The sequence below is a fragment of the Schistocerca americana genome, chromosome 4 (genome assembly GCF_021461395.2).
Source record: "Schistocerca americana isolate TAMUIC-IGC-003095 chromosome 4, iqSchAmer2.1, whole genome shotgun sequence".
Classification (NCBI taxonomy): Eukaryota; Metazoa; Arthropoda; class Insecta; order Orthoptera; family Acrididae; genus Schistocerca; species Schistocerca americana.
In genome coordinates, this window is record NC_060122.1 from 437052891 (window position 1) to 437077497 (window position 24607).

General features: G+C 39.1%; 1 protein-coding gene across 1 annotated transcript in view; it reads right to left on the reverse strand.

Annotated features, from left to right (window-relative positions):
* Window positions 1-24607, reverse strand: part of LOC124612769 (cytosolic non-specific dipeptidase) — a 165609-nt gene that overhangs the window by 39612 nt on the left and 101390 nt on the right. The window contains exons 3-5 of the mRNA XM_047141164.1: window positions 21289-21564; window positions 18150-18379; window positions 2731-2929 (exon numbers count right to left, since the gene is read on the reverse strand). Of these exons, the coding sequence (XP_046997120.1) occupies window positions 2731-2929; window positions 18150-18379; window positions 21289-21564 (705 nt within the window). The remainder of the gene's footprint in view (window positions 1-2730; window positions 2930-18149; window positions 18380-21288; window positions 21565-24607) is intronic.

Genomic DNA, 24607 nt, shown 5'->3' on the forward strand with positions numbered 1-24607 from the left:
ACTGAATTTAGCAGCTCTAAGAAGAATGTGATGTTACTTCATTAGACATTGAAAGTGATGATAGTTCATCAGTTGAGCGACAAGTGCTCACCAGTGGTACAAGAAAATACACCCTTTATGCTTCAGTCAGCTCCTACAGGACTCTGTGTTCACAGGAATCTATTGTGAAATACATGGTTAGACTTCATAGCTACACAAAAATTAAAAAATGACTTCAAGTTTCAGGATATTTTAGTCAAAGACCAGTGCATGAGTATACTCAGGATTTTATTACTGGTGATTTTCAAAACTTTGTAATTCATTATTTTGATCTTCAAAAGTCATCTTTATATGTATATACATAATTCATTCATTATAGGATGTTTTTCCATTAATAAACTATTTTTTGGAATGTAATTTGAAAAAAAAGTTAAGTTGTTCTTTGTGTGGCTACAATTGCCTGAGACTGCAGTCATATGTGTGTGAGTTGTGTTTGTGCATGTTGTCTATTTTTGACGAAGGCCTCAAGGGCTGAAAGCTTTATTTGTGACATTCTCTTTGTTGTGTCTACCTGCAACTCAGCATCTGTGCTATATGGTGAGTGGCAACTTTCCTTTTCATAATATTGTTACAGTCCATCCTGAACTTCCCATTGTTTGTTAAGTTAAGGGTTTAGTGGAACATGCGGGTGGGGGTACTTGTATATTTGATAAATAGTTTTAGTTGTTTATTCCTTGGTTGTTGAGTTGGTGCTAGTACGTTAAATAAAGTACCAAGCTAGATTAACTCATGCCTGGTTATTCTGGCTTATCATAATTGGAAGAAAGTAGCCACCAAACATCTTTAAAAACTGGCAACCTACATTAGGAAACTGGGCTACACAGATATGCAAGGAAAGAGGGCTTCTTTGTAATTATATCTCCAGATGATGCCACCACCATGACAGCATCTAACACAAATCTGATTTTAGGATGAAACATGTAGAAGTTTTAAGTTTCTGTGAAAATGTATAGTTTGGTTTTGCAGGTGAGCTAATATCAGAAAGAGCCCATGAAAAAGATAATGGTTTGGTAGCATACGAAAACTTTCTCAATGAATGATCTTATGACAACTTCTTTACAAATTCAACAATGGAAGAAGGATTTTAATGGTTCCAAATTGTGCAGTATGAAACCATCAGTCTTGTGCACAAGAAAGGATGTTGTTAAGTGAAGCAAAGAGGGAGTAAAACAAAGTTATTATTTACCATAGGTGACTGGCAAGTTGAAATGAGTGATCTCCATCTGTGTAAAATGTTTAACTGTGAATTAAAAAAAAAATCAGGAAAGAAGGAAGCCTTCCTTCAACCTTTATTTTGTACTTGTCACATGGATCACAATAATTACTTTAATTGGCTCATACAAGACACAAATGAATCGTAAGTATTACTGATGATGCTTGTAATAAGTTTATTTGCCTGTGTCCTGTAAAGACTACAAAATTAGTAGAAAGAATTAGTAACGTACAATTGCAGAAAAATAATTTTGAGAGTCCAATCCAAGTAACTACTGATAAAGATACTTGCTTTACCTCTCAATAATTTGAGGATTATTGCTGACTCGTAGAAAACTGACACATTTTAATAACAACAAGACTCCTTAAAGAGGGAAAGGACAGACTGACGGTATAAACTGTATTTTGGCTACAGCTATTGCTGAGCTTCATATAGACAACCATATCAAATGGTTCAAAATCCAACAGTTCAACATACCATGAATTCAACTTACCATGGAAGTATTTGGAAAACACAATTTGTACTTTTCATGGGATTTAGAGTGCACACATAGGCCACACTTCACATCATGAAATTACTAGAAGGATGCTAAATATAAAACAGTAAGATGTAAGACAAAAACTGTGCTAGCTTCAACCAGTCTCAAAAGAAATCCTTCATGTACAATGTTGGGGATCTTGTGCCAATAAAATGCATACAAACTGGCCCAAAATTAAAGTTGAAGGCAAAGAATATCACTTCCTCCTCAGTGACAGAATTCAAAACAAATTATATGTATTATGTTCGTGAAGAAAATGTTACCCATCAGGGATTTAAGACAATGACAGTAAGTGCCAAAATCATATAATCCTGACCAAGTTGGATGCTTGTCAGGACAGTCAAATATGGGATTCAGATGGGGGGATTTAAAAGTTTTCTTGCTGACAAGATAGGCAGTACACAAGAGAAGTCAAATAATACTGAGCAGTTGTTCATGGAGAAGACATGAGTTACATCATCCAGTTTTTTCCTTTCTTTTGTACAGAATTTGTAAATGTGGTAATAATAAATAATTTGTTTGACTCTCTGAACCATTTTTCGAGCACATATTGTCCTGAGGAATAGTTTTTTCTAAAAAGTGTTCAGTTAAAAACAGAAGAAAATAATGTAAAATTGAAACAGCTAAATATTTTTGTGGTAATAGAAGCACGACATAACCGTATTGCAGATTTAGACTGACAAACTGACCTGGGGTACCTGTTGTCAGATTTACAAATAGGTACATCAAATTTTCATACGGTAGTTTCTGTTTTTCCACAATTGGTTGAGACAACAAAAATTTCTACTATTTTAAATCGTTACACAGATATACAATTATGTAAGATTAAACAAACTATTTGACTGAAAATAAATATTTTGAACACATGACTCAAGAGGGAAATAAGGAGTGACACAATGTGAGGCAACAACATTAGATTATTAGGCAGTCCATCTCTTACCTTATCCTCATTGTGGAGTAATTTATTAGTTCCAATGTCTGCACGGTATTCATCTACACTGAACTCTATATTTTTGTACATCTGTCTTTCTTCATCAGTCAAAGGTGCCACATCGTCCATAATACCGGTAATCAAAATCTTCCCATCCTTGTCAACAAGGGTATTCATTAAATAAATAAGGTCAGACATACCCTCACGCCTGAAAAACATTAAAGCATGTATTTTATAGTTTTCAGAACAATAACTATAACCAAAAAAATGAAAACTTCAGTGCGATCACACAATTCCAGAGGTGACTGCTATACTTCTGTGCTGATGCTCTTGGTATCTTATGCCACATCACCCTACAAATATCTTAGTAATTAACTATTATGCGTGGCAGAGAATCATACCAGTGACAGATTTCTCTAGACTTTGCATTATTTGCAGATTAATATATGCCACTAATGGATCTTTCTATAAGAAAGGTGATGTCACAAATGTCAATAATCAACAGCCAGTCTCACTCCTCACAATGTTTTCCAAAATTTTTGAGAGGGTAATGTAGTCTTCAGTTGTCACCCACTTCAGTAGTGTTGGAATATTGTCTCAATCCTACCTTCAATTTCAAATGGACAGCTCTACAGAGGCAGCTATTTATACATTTGTTCACTGACCACAACCCCATTCGACACATCTCTTCCCCAGTCTCACACACACACACACACACACACACACACACACACACACACACACACACACACACATATGGAGAGGGAGAGAGTTAGCCCAAGGATGAACATTGTGTAAAAGCTCATTTACATTTTAACTGTATGCCAAGGGGTTACCTTTACTCTTGCATTATTTGTAATCCATCCAGAACTTTCTTTTATCGTATTTTAGTCATAAGAAGATGAACAACTGTCCAAAACTCCCCCCAGAGAAATTAAGGACAAAATTTAGGCTGAATATCATGTACAATCAATTAAAGTCACATTTAAACCCACTTGTTATCATTACAATTCATCAAACAACCTAGTTGTTTTCTGCTTCACATATCATTTGATAAATTTCATGATGCCGATCACAAATATTTACTTCATAATTTTTCCATCACATTGTAATATTTTAAAAATTTAAAATTTTAATGTGGGGTTTGAAACACTAACAGCAGCTTATACAGTCTCAGCATTTCTCTTTATTTTGCAATGTGTAAAATTTAATAACCAGTTGGAAGGAAAATAATGACGAGGTAAATTCCATTTATTTATCTTCTTCCTTTTTTACTTGTAACTCTGAAGAATGCTTTCCATCTTTGTGTTGATCTAAGTTTAGGTTACTGTGCTCAAAAAGATTGTTAGTTACCACTTTACTCCAATAGTTGTTGTATTGGCATTAAATTTCAGTGGGTACCTTGATGAATCTGCTCACTTGTCCCATTTCATAGTTTACCCAACAATGTTATGGTAAACTATCCAAATGGGAAAACCGTATCTTAATCTTCAAACATTGAGCACTCCAGTTATCTGGGATTTGACCAGCAGTTTTCACCTCAATGTGTATTTAAATCATAAGATTCTTGCATCCTGATACATTTGACACACATCATTCCAGAACATAGGAAATGTTCGTTCTCATCCTATTCATGGAGTTTTAACAGTGTCTAATGAAGTCCCATATGCACTTCCAGCCAGAGTCCATGCAGTCTTAGTGATGTGTGACACACAAGAGGAATTATGTGATGTATTTCTCAGTAGACTTCCTCTGAGATGTTTGGTGGCAGACCCAGATTACTTCTGTGGATTACTATGCTTACACTATCATGCTAAATGAGTCACCAGCCTCATTTTGACCAAAGGTACAGGGGTAAAATAGCCACAGCTTCTGCATCACTTTTCAGTAAAACAACTTTCAAAAAACTCTCAGATCCAATCAAGAGATTGGAAAACGAGCAATTTAAACATCCACTTCATTGCCTCCAACCAGTTTCTTGCATCTTCTGTATAAACAACACACAATATCAATCTAAAGTTAGAAGGTATAAGATCACACACAAGAACACACTTAAAAACTTCTACTGGTGCCAATTGGAATTTATTGTCCATTAATAAGCCTCATCAATTCCACCTCATTGTTATCAAAAACAGCTCCATCTAGCTACCTTCTTCACTCTCTGGTAGGTGGTCTTTTCTGACAGAGTCCTTGTATGCTTGCTAAACAGCAATACCCATCTTGGAAAAAAAAAAAAAAGCAACTGACGAAACCAGTTTCCAGAAATGTGCATGGGAACTCGCTTCCAAACACTTCCACAACTTTACTGATCACAACTTCTGAAAAACACAACACCACCTCCACCCTCCACCACAGCACAGAAGCCAGAAAACTAGACGCATGCATTTCACAGGAACTGTCTGCTGACACCATGATTTTACTAGCTCCAAACAAAATTATTTTAACAAGCATGTTAGTCTTTGCCCATCAGTCTCCAGGACAAAAGGTAGGCACTTTGATTGCTTATTTCCTGTTAATGCTCATACTACAGCTGTAATGTGCCGCTACCAGCCAACATCTTCAGAAGTTTGTTGTACAGCTATTAGGGAACAGCAGCCATCCTATAGAAATCACTCACCTTTTGGGCCAGCCCCCTACCATTTAGCTGGATTAAGGGGCTGAGAATAGATCCCATCTCACAGAAACTGGAAACTCACTACTGTCATTCACAATAGCAACCAGCACTACAAACAGTCATGGCTAGGATCTGATATGTAACACACAGACCATGCTTGTCAAGGTTTCATTGGAATCCGTAGCCTATAGAAATATTTTCAGAGGGAATCCTCAAAACACAAAAAATGAAATAGGTGTCTGTTGGCAGGAGGGGAGGCAGGGGGAGGGGGGGGGGGGAGGCAGAATGATTGTGATGAGTAGGTTTGGAATGGGGTTAGTGATTCAAAAAAGGAATGGAGGAGTGTTGAGCTTCTGGGAGGTGGTCACAGTTTTGGCTTTGTAGCCTGGTTACTCTACCCTCACAAAAAAAAAATTATTCTCTTGACGACCAACACATTAAATCTGTACCCAAGGCACCACCCACTTCATCCACTAGATCTCCACACTTTCTGTCTCTTTATCAGTTGGTGTTCTTGTCACTATCAATGCCACCATGCTGATTCCACTAATATTGTCACTAAGCATGACCACTCCCAACATACAGGCGATTCCATATCTATTACATAGTCCCTGGTATTCAAGATTACTAGTACTTTAAAAAAAAAAAAAAGAACTTCTACAAACATATCTGCAACACAGCCATAAGCACTTGAATAGTTGTATTGCGACCAATTTGTTCATGGGCCATCCTTAAAAATTCTTTCTGGCTACTTAGAATCTCAAAACCCTCATCAAATCAGACCCACAGCGAGGGTGCTTTTTCCATTCCTCCTGAACCCGATCTTCTCACTCACTGAGTCTGCCTTGTCTCCTCATCTCAGCAAGTCACTTCTATCTTTATCTTGTTGATGGGTCTAGTGAAACCTGTTTTTACATCAAACCTACCAACATCAATGCAGGCAGGATCTGAGCTGCAGGGGTGAGCAACTCTTGCTAGTTTCCCAATGGATAGTGAAATAATTTTGAGATTACTTGGCAAATGGATTTCAGTGTACTTGCTATTGGCCAGTATCAATCAGATGTTTAGTCATTGTTCAAACAAACATTGAATTAATATGTTTGTTTAAGTGGTGGTACAGGATTTCAGTGTAGCTTTTTGCATGGACTATGCTGCATAAACACTATATGGTCAACTTCAAAACTGCTTCATAGCCTGTGTTAGTTATATTCTCTGCAAGTGGAAATTCTTCCTGCAACATTTTCACCATTCTCTTAAGACTCTTGTCTCAAGTTTCGCTAGCCTGTATTACCTGCCATTCCTTATCATCATCTTCATTCTTGCATGTGTTTTCTTGTTACGTTCCAAATTTCTTAGCCAATGACAACTGCATAATGCACAATAATGCATACATGCTGCACAACCTAGAGCATTATTAACAATTCAACAACTGGCACTCAACATTTTTTTCAGCAACAACATTCAGGATAACATTTACTGATTTAAAATTATTTTCAAAATAAACATTCTAGGTTTTTTTTATTCAAATAAATATGTCTACAAATCAGACTCCCAATAACTGACTGATTACTCTCTGACAGTAGTCTTAATACTTCTGGAAAGTATCCATAGTTCATTGGTTCATGGAATCACATCGGATAATGTTGTGGAAGCCGCACAATGTTTCAACAAGACAGCTGATTATCATCTTCAGGTGCTTACTGACATGTTGCTGCAATGGGTCACCAATATATACACTGGCTTGCTAGAGAAGCACAGGTGCCAAGGGGTGGGGCTAGAACATCATTGTAGACAAATCAGAGAATACAGCAACACTCAGTGCCCTCTACTGGAGAAACAGGCCACAGTCTTCACATGTATGACACAGGAAAAGCACAGCTGCAAATCGCTGCCCTGAGCACGTGCGGGCAGAGTGTTAGCACCCAGTTTAAGTGTGTGGATTCTGATTTCCCACCTGTGTTGGCTCCGATTCATTCATCTGCGGCTGACAATGCCTCAGTACTGTGAACACAGATGGGGAATCTGAGTCCACACACTCAAATTGGGAACACACACAACACAGATCTGTAAGTCCACAGTATTGGTGATAAGTTGAGAAAACTATCCCGAAACACATGTGCTACAAAATGCCACTGTTTCCTGCACATGTACCCTGACATCAATACGGGATATGATCACTGTGCACACGTACGCAGGCTGCACTAGGGGTTGGCATACTCTGGATCAGGTAGTTGAGCACCTACTGTGGTAAAGCCTCCCATTCTTGCACCAGTGCCCATCGTAGCTCCTGAAGTGTCCTAGGGGCGTGAAGACGTGCAGCAATACATCAACCGAGAGCATCCCAGATGTGCTCGCTCAGACAAACTGGTGCAAAATGACGTCCCAATACACCTTACATGTTACAGTTCCTCTGTCGAAGACATGGAGGGGTGTACGTGCACCAATCATAATCTCACCCCACACCATCAAACCACAACGTACTTACAGGTCCCTTTCAAGGACATTAAGGGGTTGGTATCTGGTTCGTGGTTCACGCCAGATGAAAACCCAATGAGAATCACTGTTCAGACTATACCTGGACTCGTCCGTGAACATAACCTGGGACCACTGTTCCAATGACCATGTACTGTGTTCTTGACACCAGGCTTTATGGGCTCTCCTGTAACCAGGGGTCAGTGGAATGCACCTTGCAGGTCTCCGGGCGAATAAACCGTGTCTGTTCAGTCGTCTGTAGATTGTGTATCTGGAGACAACTGTTCCAGTGACTGCGGTAAGGTCCCGAGCAAGGCTACCTGCAGTACTCCATGGCCGTCTGCGGGCACTGATGGTGAGATATTGGTCATCTTGTGGTTCTTTCCACTGTGGATGTTTCGTACTGTAGCACCTGGACACGTTTCCTGTCTGCTGGAATCATTGCCATAATCTTCAGATCACACTTTGTGACACATGGAGGGCCCTTTCTAAGACCCGCTGTGTTTGACCAGACTCCAGTCACTCTAGTATTCTGCCCCTCATAACGTCATCAATATGTGTTCTTTGAGCCATTTTCAACACACAGTCACCATTAGCACGTCTGAAAATGCCTGCACACTTACTCGCTGCACCGTACCCTGACGTGCACCAACACACCTCTGCGTATGTGGACTGCTGCCAGCACCACTGTGCGACAACCGCAGGTCAAATGCACCGCATGGTCATACCCTGAGGTGATTTAAACCTGCAAACCACCCACCAGAGCGTTGTTTCACCATGTATCAGCATTATCCTTAATTTATGAGCATGGGTGTATCATGATGTTATAGCCCCACCTGTTGGCACCTGCACTTTTCTAATGAGCCAGCTTATATATTGGTGAGCCACTGCAGCAACATGTCAGTAAGCAGCACCTGAAGATGATGAGCAGCTGTCTCATTGAAATACCTTACAGCCTCCACAAGATTAACCCATGTGATGCCCTGTAAGATAATGGGGGCAGTGTCGTATGGTAATACATATCACAGCTGTGGCACGATCTGCTGGAACATGTATATTGTGGGAAATTTCCCCAAGAATTTTCTGGCGAGCCAGAAAAGTGCTTTAGGAAAAATAAGTACTAAGACAAGTCATCCATAAAGAAACAGTTTTACTTTAATCTGTATAAGATTTGACTGTGTTTTCAATGAGAATTTAGAAATTGATATTAAAAACAAAAAAATAACATTTGAATAACACATAGTAAGACTCTTGACTAGTGTATGTGAAATGAAATGATCGTATGGCATTGTTGGCCAAGAGGCCCCATTCAGGTTAGGCCACCAAGTGCAAGCCTTATTTCAGTCGATGCCACATTGGGTGACTTGCGTGCCAATGATGAGGATGAAATGATGATGAGGACAACACCAAGTCCACGAGCGGAGGCAATCTCCAACCCGGCAGGGAATCGAACCTGGGCCCGCTGCGTGGGAGGCAAGGACATTACCACTCAGCTAAGCAGGCAGACTATTATATGTGGAATCTGGTGATGTAACGATCTAAAAAACAAGTAAAAGTGAATTTTATAATACTTATGAAAGCAAGATTTTTTTAATTTTTGTGATAAATAATTTTAATGAATATGATTTAAGTGTAAAATATAAATGACCATTTGTGACCAAATGTGGTTTGCCTCTGATGTTTTGATTAGGGTAGCGGTTAAGTGACTCATGGAGCTGAAAGTACACAGAGAGATTTTCTGAGCCTTCTGCTGGTGGACATGGGTGTTCAGGCAATGAAATACTGCTCAGGTATGTGAGCTGAGTATGCCATTTTGGAAGTCTTTTGATGTTAGGACTGAAATTTGTATTTCAGCACTTCTGAAATACCAACAGCTGGTTGTCTTTTGAGTACTATGTAACGTCTTCTTCTGGATTTGCATATACATAATTTGTCAGCAAACTGCTTTCAAGCACTGGCAGACACATGACCAACCCAGTTTGTACTTGGAATATTACCATATTGATGAATCTTCTATTGTGAACTATTATCATTAAATCAAAAGTTTTCAAAGGTGTTAACGTGTTCTTCATAATTCACTGACAGATTCACTGGCCACTTGATGAAACTACAACATCCACATAAGGGGTAAATGCAACCAGAAGGCAACTGCTCCCCTCAGTAGATGAGGCATCTGCTAATTTTAGGATGTTCATTTGGGTGAAAAGTAGCATTGGTTCCTGTTATTGAACTCTCAACAGGCATTTACTTGTGCATGCTACCTCCCTGGTATGTTGCAATTGGATGGGCCCAACTTGGATTCAACTTTTTCCAGGTAAGTATTTCAGGATCGAGTATCCCACAAACTGTATAGGCCTGTGAACAGTCAGTGTGGAGGCTCGGACCTATAGACAGTGCATAGCAGTAATAGTCTGGCTGTGCAATCATTGTGCATATGTGAACACTAATATAGCAGTAGCCTGCAGTGTAAGAGACTCTACAATGTAGGCCTAGCTCATGCTGCCACATTTTGTGTGACAGTCTTTCACAAATTTGGGAAGCTGCTGGTCCATGTGGTAGACATAGTGAGATGCCACTGACCTTACCAGCACTGGTCAGTGTTTCTGTTCTCACTTGCTGTGCCACACATGAACATGTCTCGACCATCTCCATGCCATCGCCAGGCCATCTCCATGCTCACGCTGTAGCCAAGCTATACCATCGCCAACGTTCATCCCATATTGTTTCCTTGCTGCTGTCTTGACAGTGTCTTTATCGTCACCTGCTCCACATGTTGCAGTAACAGTTGATGTCATAGCAGCCACAAGTTAAGTACAAGCATTAGTTGCCTTATATGTTGCTAGTCATCAGCCATGGATGATGAGATACAGAAACTTCCAAGTGAATGAAGATCAGAGGATGTTGGGAGTGATAGTAGAAGCTCTGTTATGCCAAAGGAGCATGGTTGGGTGCCAGGAAGTGAACTCACTCGATTATTGAACACACTGATTGAGAAATTAGTTGAAAGTTTAGATTTAAAATTGGAAAACATAAAATTTGATCTAGATGGAAGTATAAAATCTGAAACTGAACTTGGAGAGAAAATAAATGCAGTAAATCAAAAGTTTGAGCTGTTGGAGATCTGATTGGAAAAACTTGAAAATAAACTAGAAACTCATGAAAAATCTTCAAAAGGGAGCCAATAAATGGACAAAGTAGAAAAGGAGCTGGGAACCAATGTGGAGACTGTAGAATCTGAACTTGGGGGATAAATTGAAGCAAAGGAGAACAGTGCAGGAAATGTGAACTCCAGACAGATGTTGAACTAGAATCTGTAATTAAAATCGGCAATGAAAAGTTAAAAGGGGAAGCCAAAATGATGCAAGGAAAGATAGACAATCTGAATGAAACCCTAAGTAATGCAGCAGCAGGACAGGCAGGCATGATGATAGTGTGTCCCATGGGAATTAGTAGTAATATAAAGCCATTCAATGGTGAAAGTAAGTACTATGTGTAGATTTCTTGGCTACATACAAAGATAGCTTTGTAATAGCGATGAGTGAGGAGGCAATAGTTAAATTTCTAAAGAGAAAGCTGGAGGAACCAGCTCAGACTTGGGCTAATCAGGATGCTGAGGAATTAGTAGACAATAAGAAATTTGAAGCAATGTTCTTGCATAAATATTGGGGGGCAGGCCAGGCAATTAAGGTTGCAAAATGATTTCTTAAATAGGCTAAAATACAGAAGTGGTAGAGAAACTACAAGAGAATTCAGTGTGAGGAGCTCAGCAAACTAATGCATTTAGACAGACCATTAGGGGTACTAACAGAAATAACAACATTAAAAAGAAGGTTGTCAGAGAACTTGCAATGGGATCTAATACATAGCCCTACTGATTCAATGGAAGCGTTTTTGAATTTTATTGAGAACATGGAGAGGGCACTGTGCTATAAACCAAAATTGGTAGAACACAAGGAAGATCGCAGAAATCAGAATAAGGGTAACAGTTATGAAAATAATTTCAATGATAATGGGAACAGGTGGTCAAGTAATAAGAATGGGGACTGGAGAAACAGCCAGGACAGAGAAGAAATAAACCATTAAAGGGGTAGAAATGACTACCACCTAGAAGAAATGATAATGAACACAGGCACAGGGGATGACACAGTGCAGAATTTCAAAGTAGGTGGACAGAAAGTCAGACAGAGCTTCACCTAAGGTGCATAGGACGACTAGGACATATGCTGTGAATAGGACCAGAGAAGGGTACAATAAACATTAGAGGGAAAGGAGGAAGTTGGCTATATGCCAGATGGATGCTGTGCTGGGTAACACTTATATGTGGGGAGGTTTTATGAAATTTAATAAGAGAAATAAAGATACAAGGGGGAGAAGTATCAGTGATGTGACAATGAACTGGGTTGCATAAGGGAGTTATTTGATAGGGGACGAGAATAGCATTGGTTTGTCTACATTTGGGGGTGCTGCGGGACTGGAAATTGGAGCTGAGCCTGTTAGAACTCTAATAAATGTTGCTGACAGTATTGGCGGAGTAAATCTCAAGAGTTCTTTGCATAATGTAAATGAGTTTATTACAAAGGAGGCAGATGATATTGTATGTGACAATGGTCTAGCAAGTGTGAAAGATTTGAATATGCCAGTACCAAAGATAGAGCAAGGTAATATCAGTTTTATTAATAATGAATTGATCTGCTCAGTAAATACAGTGAAAACATTTGTATTCAGGGAAGACAGAAATCATGTGGGTCTAAGTAGGGATATTATCAATGAATGGATGGTGAAGGAGGAGCATTAATGTAAATTGTGGGGTGTGATATGCAAAGGTGCTTCAGATGTTGGTGCCAGAGGAATGGGAGCAGTTAAAATCCAAAGTGGCTAGAAAGATGCAGAAATTGAAATATGGGAATGCAAGTGAAATATCTAATGATTTATTTAAAGGGGATATGGAGACTGAATATGGGAATGGGTGTGGGGATGCATGTATGATGGATAAAGAGAGCAGGGAGGAAACTGAGGTCGATATGATGGAGGAAGCTGAATTAAAAGTCATAAACGTACAGAAGGTGCATCCTATTGTCAAGTTAATAGTGCGGAATGTTGAAAGTGAAGCATTGCTGGATACTGGCTCAAATATATCACCTGTGTTTGAATCCTTGTGGCAACGAGTAAGAAGTAGGAATCTACTAGAGCTAATTGTAAGTGCAACTGGGGCATGCAATAAGTCCATCAGAAATAAAATAATTTTAGAATTTACGATAAATAATTATTGTTTTAGTGTGTGCTGTTTTATCATTTCAGGATTGCCAGTAAACATTATTTACAGCATGGACTTTCTGTATAAATATGGCTGTAATATTGGGGATAAGGATATAATTTTGGATTTTGATGCTGGAGGGTACTAAAAGAGAACAAAGTTTAAAGAAGAATTAAAAGAAGATACAGTGATGGCACATTTACAGAAGGAAAATGAAAAGTATGAGGAGTCATGTGCAGGTGAACAAATAGATAATAAGGTAAAGGAGATGCAGGACTTATCAGAAGTGAGAAGGTTTCAACAGGGTGAACTTCTGCATAAACATAAAAGTGTGTTTTCTGATAAGCCAGGGAAGGTAGTGAATTTTGAGTATTCGCTTAACGTGTCACCTCATGTTGTCATTAAGGTAAAGCCTTTCCTGATTGCAATGAGGGACAAAGATGCAGTCACGGATAGAATTCAACAAATGCTGGAATGGAAAGTATGAGAACAGGAAAGGAGTGAATACAACAGTCCAATTGTAGAGGTTAGGAAGAAGGACGGAACTGTACACAATGTGCTAGATGCCAGGAGACTAAATACAGTAAAATAGTGGTAAGAGAAAATGACCAACCATAAACTATGAATGAGTTGTTGCTAAAATTTAATAATGTGATGTTAATGTCTAGTGTGGATCTGACCTGTGTGTTATGGCAGGTGCCACTTCCAAGAAAATGTGAAGATATACAGCTTTTTTGTTTGAGGGAAGGACATACATGCTGAGAGCTGTTCCATTTAATCTATTCATATAAGATACTATTTTTATTAAACCACTGAGTCATGTACTTGGGTATGAGTTGATGAGGCAGCTTACAGTGTACGTAGATGATATACTGATCACTAGTGGTATATGGCACGGACATTGTCTGTTGTTAGAAAAGGTGTTCAGGGCATTACAGAATGGGGGAATGACACTCAAACTTAGTAAACATGAATTTATGCATGTGGAATTAACTTCTTTAGCCCATCAATTAACAACTGAAGGGATACTGTCTAACACGGATAAGATCAAGACTACTGCAGAAAGTATGAGGCCAGTGACCAAAAAACAGTTGATATCTTTCACAGGGATGTGCTATTTCTACCGGAAATTCATCAGTGACCATAGTACGAACTCTCCAAATTTGTATAAATTATTAAAGAAAAATGTTTCCTGGAATTGGATATTCCCCCCCCCCCCCCTCTCCCCATCCTCCACCCCCCCAACCACCACAACAAAATAGAGTGCGTTCCTAACCAAGTGATGAGAATGATAGCCCATGCTGTAAAATTTCCACTACAAATTCAAGATCTCAGATATCTGAATCTACTTTAAAAATACGCAAAGGCTCACAGCCTTATCAGACTTACAGTACCATCACCACTCCTACCATAGTAGCCACAGGCTAAAACTGCAGGAGGGTTATGTCTAAAAAGTAATGTAGGAAATAAAACTATGCATATCATTGGATAAATGTAAGCTACTGACTCCAACCAGCCCACTTGAGTTGCATCACACCAGTCACACACTACATTTTACGTAATGGTTAGGGGAAAAAAAGAGTCTAAGTGCTCAAAGTTTCTGCACTGAAAACTATTAGATCTTGATATGAAGAAAATAAATAGCTACAGGTTTACAGTGATGGATTCCAGAGAAGATTAGAGACATGGGAGCCAGAATAGAATGCCAACAATGCACAGGATACGTAACATTAGGAAACAACATATATATTTTGATGGAGACATTACAGCCATAACTATTGCTCTGTATCATTTTACCTACAGATATCAGATTTGGTAAACCAGTAATATTAAGTATTTCAAAAACAGCTGCATTGGTGATCTGTAATTACGTGGTGCTTCCAGTGTGCAGAGAAAACATTGGAAAGTTATGACACAGGCAAGAATACCTGCTTTCAGTGGATACCCTTCCACAGGGGAACTAGAGGGAGTGAAATGAAAGACCAGAGCAGCTGCAAACATTCATTATCAAGCTGGTCTGCATATAAAAATCAAGTATAATCCTTCGAAAGGTGCTTTGTAATTTTCACTCCCAGAATGGCCCCGAAGAGAAGCTGTTTTGAGATTTCCAAGCACAACATGACACAACCACTTCAGCAGCCCTTTTCACAATCTAGCTATTCTTGACAGTTCAAGCTGCACACACTGCAACAGCTGGGATTCCATGGACGCTTTATGCTTAATTATTTATACACCACTGTCTGCAAAACATGTTGTGGACAGGTACTGAGAAGCAAGAGATAAAATGATGAATTTGTAATGTTATTACACCATACTTTGTTGTGCATAAAGTAGCTTCAGATATAAAAGGTGTTATCCAAAATTTTCAGGACTGGTGCTGTCATCTGTTGAAAACCTTACCTTTGGACTAATGATCACCACCACCCTCGAAGTAGTTCCCATTCGCACGTACACAGCGGTCCCAGCACTTCTGCCACTGGTCAAACATTTTCTGGAAGTCCTGTTCCTTGAGGGCATTTATCACTGCCAGTGATGCTTCTTGAATCCTCTCTAGAGTGTCGAACTGACGGCCTTCCAACTTGAGTTTCAGTTTTGGGAATAACACAAAGTCGCAAGGTGCCAAATCTCGTGGCTATGGTGGGTGGGATACAACCGCCATGTTGTTTTTTGCCAAAAAGGTCCTGTGAGTAAGGATGTGAGACAGGACGTGTTGTCATGATGCAGCAGCCAGTTCCCTTGATGCCAAAGATCGCGCCGTCATCGCCGCACGTTTTCACGGAGCTGTCGCAAACCATCACAGTAGTACATGGAATTCACTGTTTGGTTGGATGGGACAAATTCTTTGTGCACAATTCCCTTGGTATCAAAGATGAAGATCATGATCTTCACTTTGCTCTTCACCTATCTCGCTTTTTTTGGGTCTTGGAGAGCCTGGGCTCTTCCACTGGGACAATTGTTGCTTTGTCTTTGGGTCATAACAGTAAATCCAGTTGAATCATTGAAGGGTCTCCGTAGCAATTTTCCCGAGATTCACACAGAATTTGATACACAGGTGACGTTCTGTTCATGGATCCATCGTAAAATCGCCACACACCAAACACAGAGTATTACGGAAATCACCATGGACACACAACACATCCTCCCAGCTGAATGCCACTCCACACACTGACTCATCAGATGTGCAGTTCTTGCCACCTAGCGGTGCAAAGATCTACTACGCCTACTTTCCAGATGGCAGCACCAGTCCCAAAAATTTTGGAATCCACCTTGTATGCTTCTTATCACTGTTAAATTTTTTCTCTTCCAATTTTATTGCTGTAGGCTTGTGACTTCAAGGCTAATGGCTATATAAGTGCCACAGCAGTAAATAAATAATTTTGTTTTGACACAATGTGGATTTCTGTACTATTTTTCCAAAGTTACAGAAATCTGAGAAAGAAATCTGCTTCTTGCAACTACTTTAGGTGCAAGTACAGCTGAAATGGTTAACAGTGACAATAAATATTAGAGTAAATCATTTCTAAAAGGATAATCCAAAGACAATATGACTAGACAAAAGGAGAAAACACTGGGATGAAATACGATTTAAATCTGAATTAAATAAATTATTCTTGGACACCTTGATATGTAATATGATATTGTTGTAATTAGTTGAATAGGAGAGAGTGCATGGTTGATTTTTCTCACTTCTGCATTCCTACACAGAGCAACTGGACCGTTTTATACAGTACTGTGAAAGCATTCAGATTTGTTCTGGAGTAATATGATAATTTTTGCCATGGCTGTCCATCATAAGGATAAAAAAGTGCACGCCAACAATTTCCACTCCACATCTGAAAGGGGAAACCTCTCTTTCCACTTATTTATACCAAAATGATCAAAAATCAAGAATACAACAGTCAAACCATATCCCTAGCTCTGAGAGGAAATTAGTATGCATTACTGCAATCACCAGTTTTCACTAACAAGAAGAGAGATCCAGTCAACAATGTTGTTAGCTGAACTACAGTGAAACATAGTTTTTTTCCCTTTTTTCTTAGAGGTTAATGTTCTTTACAAAGACAAATACTCCTGTGGAAGTCACATTTAACAATATGCTGAGTCACAAAAAAATCTTAAGTAAGGCTGAAGTGACACATCTGAAGCAGTGACATATCTTGAACATAAACTTTAGCTTAGGACTGCACTTCTTATTAGCTATATATACGAGAAACCTGTTCTAGCATGTAATATTTGTTGACTTCTTGACCATCTACTAATTTCAAGTGTGGCAAATTAAAACTTATTATGTTAGATAAATACAAAAAAGTTCATCACTTCTTCTAATGAGTCAGATGAATTCACATTAAACAACAGAACTCATGTTACATCCACATTTATTTTTTTCCAGTTGGGAACAGAAAGCTACAAGAAACAAGAGAAAGGTGAGAGAAGGAGGGAGGGGGGGGGGGGAGAGGGAGGGGGAGAGAGAGAGAGAGAGAGAGGGGGGGGGAGGGGTATTTATTTCCATTGCTTTTGTTTATTCATCCTTTTTTATGTCACTAGTCCCAATTACAAAAGAGGGCACTTTTCACTTATGTGACACTTGCCATAAAATTTAAAAAAATATGTTCGAAACTGTGCAAGCAACATTATATGCATATCAGAATTGAAATATATCTAAAAAACAAAGATGATGTGACTTACCAAATGAAAGCGCTGGCAGGTCGATAGACACACAAACAACTGGACCGTTTTATATAGTACTGTGAAAGCATTCAGATTTGTTCTGGAGTAATATGATAATTTTTGCCATGGCTGTCCATCATAAGGATAAAAAAGTGCACACCAACAATTTCCACTCCACATCTGAAAGGGGAAACCTCTCTTTTCCACTTATTTATACCAAAATGCTCAAAAATCAAGAATACAACAGTCAAACCATATCCCAGATTCAACCAAACAGCCCTCGTCAAAGATTTGTTTGTGTGTCTATCGACCTGCCAGTGCTTTCGTTTGGTAAGTCACATCATCTTTGTTTTTTAGATATATTTTTCCCACGTGGAATGTTTCCCTCTATTATATTAATATCAGAATTGAAATACTTACACAGTGCCTCCCATCACACCACTATGCAGATCCTTTGCAGATGACTCAACTTCAATAAAGAAGTAGCAAATTCCTCTTAGCCCATAAGTCAAACATGGCTTGGTTGTTCCAAGCCAATAATTATCAGAAATACAAACATAGTCTATATCCTTCAGAAATGTATCTTTGACAGAATATAACAATTCATCTAATCCTTCACTGCCCGATTCTTCCATTCCTTCAAACACAAACTGTAACAAAAGGAAATAAACACTCAGATTTTCATAAGATGAAAATATATTCAAGCTGTTACCTATACCTTTAAAGAAGATTTATGGCACTGTAATGCTTCTAGGGAATATTTATCATGCAAGTAAATAAAAAGATGCAGGGAGACAGAAGAATATATTCACAGTGAGGCTACCTATGTATACTCTGGGTTTGCTTAAAAAGACAGGAAGATCACAGAACAAGAGGCGAAGATTTGTACCCTCTAGGCAAAGGCAGGAGCTCTTTTTCAGGGGGGGGGGGGGGGGGGGAGGGAGGAGTAATCACAAAAGGGTGTGGTTTGATTAATTTTATTAGCATTGAGCTTGTGGTTGCTATTGATGCAGTGAAATATAAATTCTGTTAAAAATATTGCTACATATTGAGGTACGTAGTCTTTTATTTCAGTTTATCATTTCCTATACAACATGATTTCAAAAAATATACGCGCATTTATTGTAGTTTTGTTTAGTGCTAAATAAGGAATTATTTTTACTATACCATAGCTGCAGAACCCATAACATGATTGTAAGTGTGCAAAAATCACAAACATTATACTAATTTTATGGCATTAATTTATATACACTGTTTTATGGCAAGCCCTCCATCAAAGAACACAAGCACAGAAATATCGCATATGGCTGTGAAAATATCACCTTTCTGGCAAAGAAACATGAGAATAAGGCTGTTCTTTTGTTTTTATGGATGCCCTTAAGTATAGGAAATATGTCTACACAACTACAGGACCTCCAGGGTCTGCAGGAGCCAGACACTTATCACCAGTAAAATTTGCAAGAGAAAAAATTGAATTTCTAGATGTCATCAACCTTGGGTTATATCGTCCTTCTAAAAGTTGCTGGTCTAATCTTCTCATCTTGTTCCAAAGAAAAATGGAACTTAGCGTCTCTGTGGAGATTACAGAGCTGTAAATGCTGTCACTGTGTCAGACTACCATCCGGTGCTTCATTTACAAGATATCAACTGCTAACTCTTAAACAGAAAGATATTCTCTAAAACTGACTTTATCTGAGGTTATAACAACATTCCTGGTGTGGCATAAGATGTGCCTGAAACAGCTGTTATTTACACCATTTGGACTTTTCACATTTTTGAAAATGCCATTTGCTCTCTGCAGTGCAGCCCAAACATTCCAATGGTTTATTCAGACAATTTTGGATGATTTGCCTTTTTGTATTCCTACTTAGATGGCATTCTCATTACCTCAGCATTAGATGAAGAACATATAATGTATCTGCAACATCATCTTGAATGTCCGGATTATTAACATTTTAATATAAATGTGGGGAAATGCATTTTTGGGGATAAAGTGATATCTATATCTACATCTACATCTACATCTACATCTACATCCACATCCATACTCCGCAAGCCACCTGACTGTGTGTGGTGGAGGGTACCTTGAGTACCTCTATCGGTTCTCCCTTCTATTCCAGTCTCGTATTGTTTGTGGAAAGAAGGATGGTCGGTATGCCTCTGTGTGGGCTCTAATCTCTCTGATTTTATCCTCATGGTCTCTTCGCGAGATATATGTAGGAGGAAGCAATATACTGCTTGACTCCTCGGTGAAGGTATGTTCTCGAAACTTCAACAAAAGCCCGTACTGAGCTACTGAGCGTCTCTCCTGCAGAGTCTTCCACTGGAGTTTATCTATCATCTCCATAATGCTTTCGCGATTACTAAATGATCCTGTAACGAAGCGCGCTGCTCTCCGTTGGATCTTCTCTATCTCTTCTATCAACCCTATCTGGTATGGATCCCACACTGGCGAGCAATATTCAAGCAGTGGGCAAACAAGCATACTGTAACCTACTTCCTTTGTTTTCAGATTGCATTTCCTTAGGATTCTTCCAATGAATTTCAGTCTGGCATCCGCTTTACCGACAATCAACTTTATATGATCATTCCATTTGAAATCACTCCTAATACCTACTTCCAGATAATTCACAGAATTAACTGCTTCCAGTTGCTGACCTGTGTTAGCTTGTGTTATCTTGTATCACAGCATGGAATTTTACAACAAGAGGAAAAATTGAAAGTAAGCAAAGATTTTCCTCATCCTGAAACAGTAACAGAACTCAGACTGGTAAACTTCTACAGCAGAAATCCAACAATCTTCGTTTAACTTGTGCAAGAACATCAAGAGGAAGGGTAATCATCCCTATTACATGGATCGATAAAGCAGACAAATCAATCACAAGGTTAAGAGTAGAACTTGCCAGTGTAATTCAGCTTGCTCATCCCTGAACACATCTACCCTTAATTTTGATGGTTGATGCTTTGGACTATGATATAGGTGCTTCTTTTCACCAATTGCAAGAAGAAACACCTGTGCCATTTGCGCTTCTCCCTACGTCTCTGACCCACAAACACTGTAACTGTTGTACCTATGATTGTGAATTGTTAGCAGCATATCCAGCAGTCAAACACTTTTGTTATCTTCTGGAAGGCAGAGAATTCACAATATTCACACACCACAAGCCATCAACACTTGCTTTCAAACAGTGTCCAGAAGAAAAATAGCACCTAGGCAACTGCAACATCTGGAATTTCTGTCAGTTCATCAGATATATTCAATACCTTTCTAGAGGAGAAAATATTCCTGCCGATACATGTTCCAGATATCATCTTGCTAGACAGTATTTCATATGAAGATATTGTCAGTCTTCACAAGCAAACTGGTATTGGAAAAATACTACAAATCAGCAAATTTGTCTAAAGCCCCACCATGTATAAAGTACCACAATCAACAATCAAATGTAAAGAGGTAAAAAGAAATCAAATTTTAAGTGCAAACAGCAAATGATTCACTGTGGCATTTCTGTAATTGATAGGAGAAAAATGTTTACTTACTCCATGGATAAACACAACTTACTTTGATATTAACTGGTACTTCAATGCCAAGATTTTTATATGCTTCTATTGCATTAATCCAGCCAATAACTGGGCCTTTATCATCTGTGGCACCTCTTCCATACAGTTTCCCATCTTTTTCTGTCAGAGTGAAAGGGTCAGTGTGCCATCCATCAGTAACTGCAGCAGGTTGAACATCTAAGTGTCCATACACACAAACCGTTTTCTTCTTTGGATCTTTACCAAGAATACCACATAAAACAGGTGGCAAAGGTAATTTTTTTCCACTTGGAGTAACCTGTAACAACAACATTTAATAAATAAGTAAATAAACTAATTAAGAATTGTACTAACATTTAAATATTATTAATATATTATATGATATCAGTTTTTAAGTAATAAAATAGAAGCAATATAACTATTTTTTTTATTTTTCATTTTTTCCTGTCACTGTTCTTATCACAGTTAATCTGATGATGATTATGATTTTAAAGAAACTAAATACCTTGGTTATTGGTTTTCATTGCACTGTAAATTCACATAAAATGATGTGGAACAGGAAAAGAAAAATCATTAGCTTCAGTGTCTGACCTTGTCATTGGAGATGAAAATTTGTGCAACACTAGTGTGAGAAAACATAGGTAGGTAAAAACAGTTGCCAGTCACTGAAGGATACATCAAGAAGAGTCATCATAGTCAGTCAGTACTACAAAAATGTGGGGAGAAAATGAAGATCGTATGAGTGGGAGTGTCAGTTTGACTAAACGAAATACATACATAAATATTAAAAAATGCATGAAAGTGCAGGGGTACAAAGCAGCCAAAGGCCAGTCAGGTAAAATGCCACAGCAAGAGGCATGCCCCCATTTGCACCCTTGACACCAAATGTTGAGATACATTACACTTTATTATGAAATCCACTTCCCCTCAGGAAATATTTGACTTTTGTTAGCTGATATTCCATCACCTGCAAGTATCTGGGTAAGTAGGTAGATAAGTCAATGGCCCATCTCAAATCAGCCAGCAGGGCACACACTGTCAGAATATCAACTATAATGAGACGGCTACCACAGCTGCATTGAAGGCAGTCCTCTTGACATAAATGGAACTCTTGATGTGGACAATACAGTCAGCACAGTACAATGACATCTTTCCGAGAGGCTCGGAGGGAATATGCTATACTGTGGTGGGGTCCTGGACAGCACTCAGCTTGTCAAGTGTTGTGGTAGCCTGCCATTTCATATCCAATATTTTGAAATTTTTATGACACATTTGCAATTTTAGATCTGGTACACTGAGTTCAAATTTGTCTCTTGTGGCTGTGTCTTTATCTAATTTGTGGCCGAGCAGTTCTAGGTGCTTCAATCCAGAACCGTGCTGCTGCTACGGTCGCAAGTTCGAATCCTGCCTTGGCCATGGATGTGTGTGGTGTCCTTAGGTTAGTTAGGTTTAAGTAGTTCTAAGTCCAGGGGACTGATGACCTCAGATGTTAAGTTCCATAGTGCTCAGAGCCATTTGAACCATTTTATCTAATTTGTGAATGAATTCATTTCCTGGAATACCCATGTGGCTTGGTGTCTAGATGGTTCTGCAGCTGTGAAGGTCAGCTTGTAGGTCTTAATCTGTTGTCTTGGATATTAGTGACCAAAAAATTTATGGGTAGTGCTGAGTATGCCTTGTAAGCAACTCGTGGAGTTACTACAAATAAGAAAGTCCACCATGAGTTTTAATGTATTGCAGAGCCCGTTTGTGGCAACCAACTCTGTAATGTATATTCTGGATGAACTTCACAGAGTGCTTCTCATGTCCCCTTGTGTGCAAAAGCATAACCAACCCTGTCATTAGCTTTTGATCCATGTGTGTAGATGCACACTGGATTCAGGTAGTCATGGAGATCCTAACAGAATAGGTGTCTGAGAATGATCAGAGCAGTAGTTTCCTTAGGGCCACACAACAGGTCCATCCTAATCATAGGACTAGATACACAACACGGGGAGGATGCCAAGAAAGAACTCTGCGCACACAGGAAAGAGAAGACAGTTGGAGCTCCTTGCACGGAGCACCCAATCATTACCCAGCTGGTCCCCCTATTTTTGAATGATTTCTAAATAGTCTGAATTGTTGACTGTGAAACAAGAGCCGATTCACATAGACTGTTAGGCATCTGATAGTTTGTGGCTGCATATTTCACAAAAAGTTGCTAGTGTCTGACCCTCAGTGCTGGGATTCCAACTTCTATTAGGGGAATGCCTATGGGGTTCTTATGGAAGGCTTCAGCTGCCAACAGCACATCACTGTGGTGGACAAGGTTTAACAAGCTCAGTACTGATGGTGCTGCTGACCTGTAAGCAACACGTCCATAGTCCAAGCAGGAAGAAATCAAAGCTTTGTAGAATCATGGAAGAACTGTGCAGTCTACATTGCCCCCCCCCTCCCCCTCCCACTCCTTCGCGGGAGGTGTTGCTGAGAAATCTGGGGATATTAAGTTTCCTTATACACTTTTCCTTGAGATGGCAGACATATGATAACCATGTTAACTTATTGTCATATTTGAAACATTCAAAAACTAAAGTACATCATTACAATAAAAAGTTCTGGGTGCGGATGCACAGTCCCCAGTCAAAAATCTCCATGACACAAATGGCAGAAAATTAATGTCCATACTTCAGGTCCCCATTACATACTTTCTCTATGGCTCCCGGAAGTTGACGCGCTGCAATGTGCAATAACATAGAGCTGTAATACAGGTAGAAATTGGCCACATGCAGTGGGTCTTACTGCAGTCACAATACCATTGACTGCAGTGGTGAAGATGGTTGCACTCAGAGCTAATCCCCCGACGGCCCCAGTTTCCTGTACATATTGGCTGCTACGGGTTGAACCTATTCAGAATTGAAAAAGTCAGAGTGATAGAAAATTCAGGATAAAATGAGTAGGAAGACCCAGAAGCCCCACTCATGTATTGTAGACGGGATGTGATGGCACCAGATAGTATCATATGCAATCTGTAGGTCAAAGAAAACAGCAATCAGGTGTTGGTGATGTGCGAAACCACTGCGCACTGCAGGTTTCAGGTGGATGCAATGCTCAAAAACTACTCTGAAATTGTGATAAATGCCTTCTGGCTTCCAGGCACCAACAGAGTCATCAATTGACCACTCTTTTGAAAAATTTACACAGCTCAATTATAAGAGAAAGTGGTCAATAATTAGTCAGAATTTGAGGGTTTTTTTTCTTTTAATTTTTGGGATACGAAAAACAATACTGCCATACCATTGGGATGTGGTGGCCTTTCCCACCAAATATGATTGATAAACCTGAGGATGAATTTTATGCTGTCA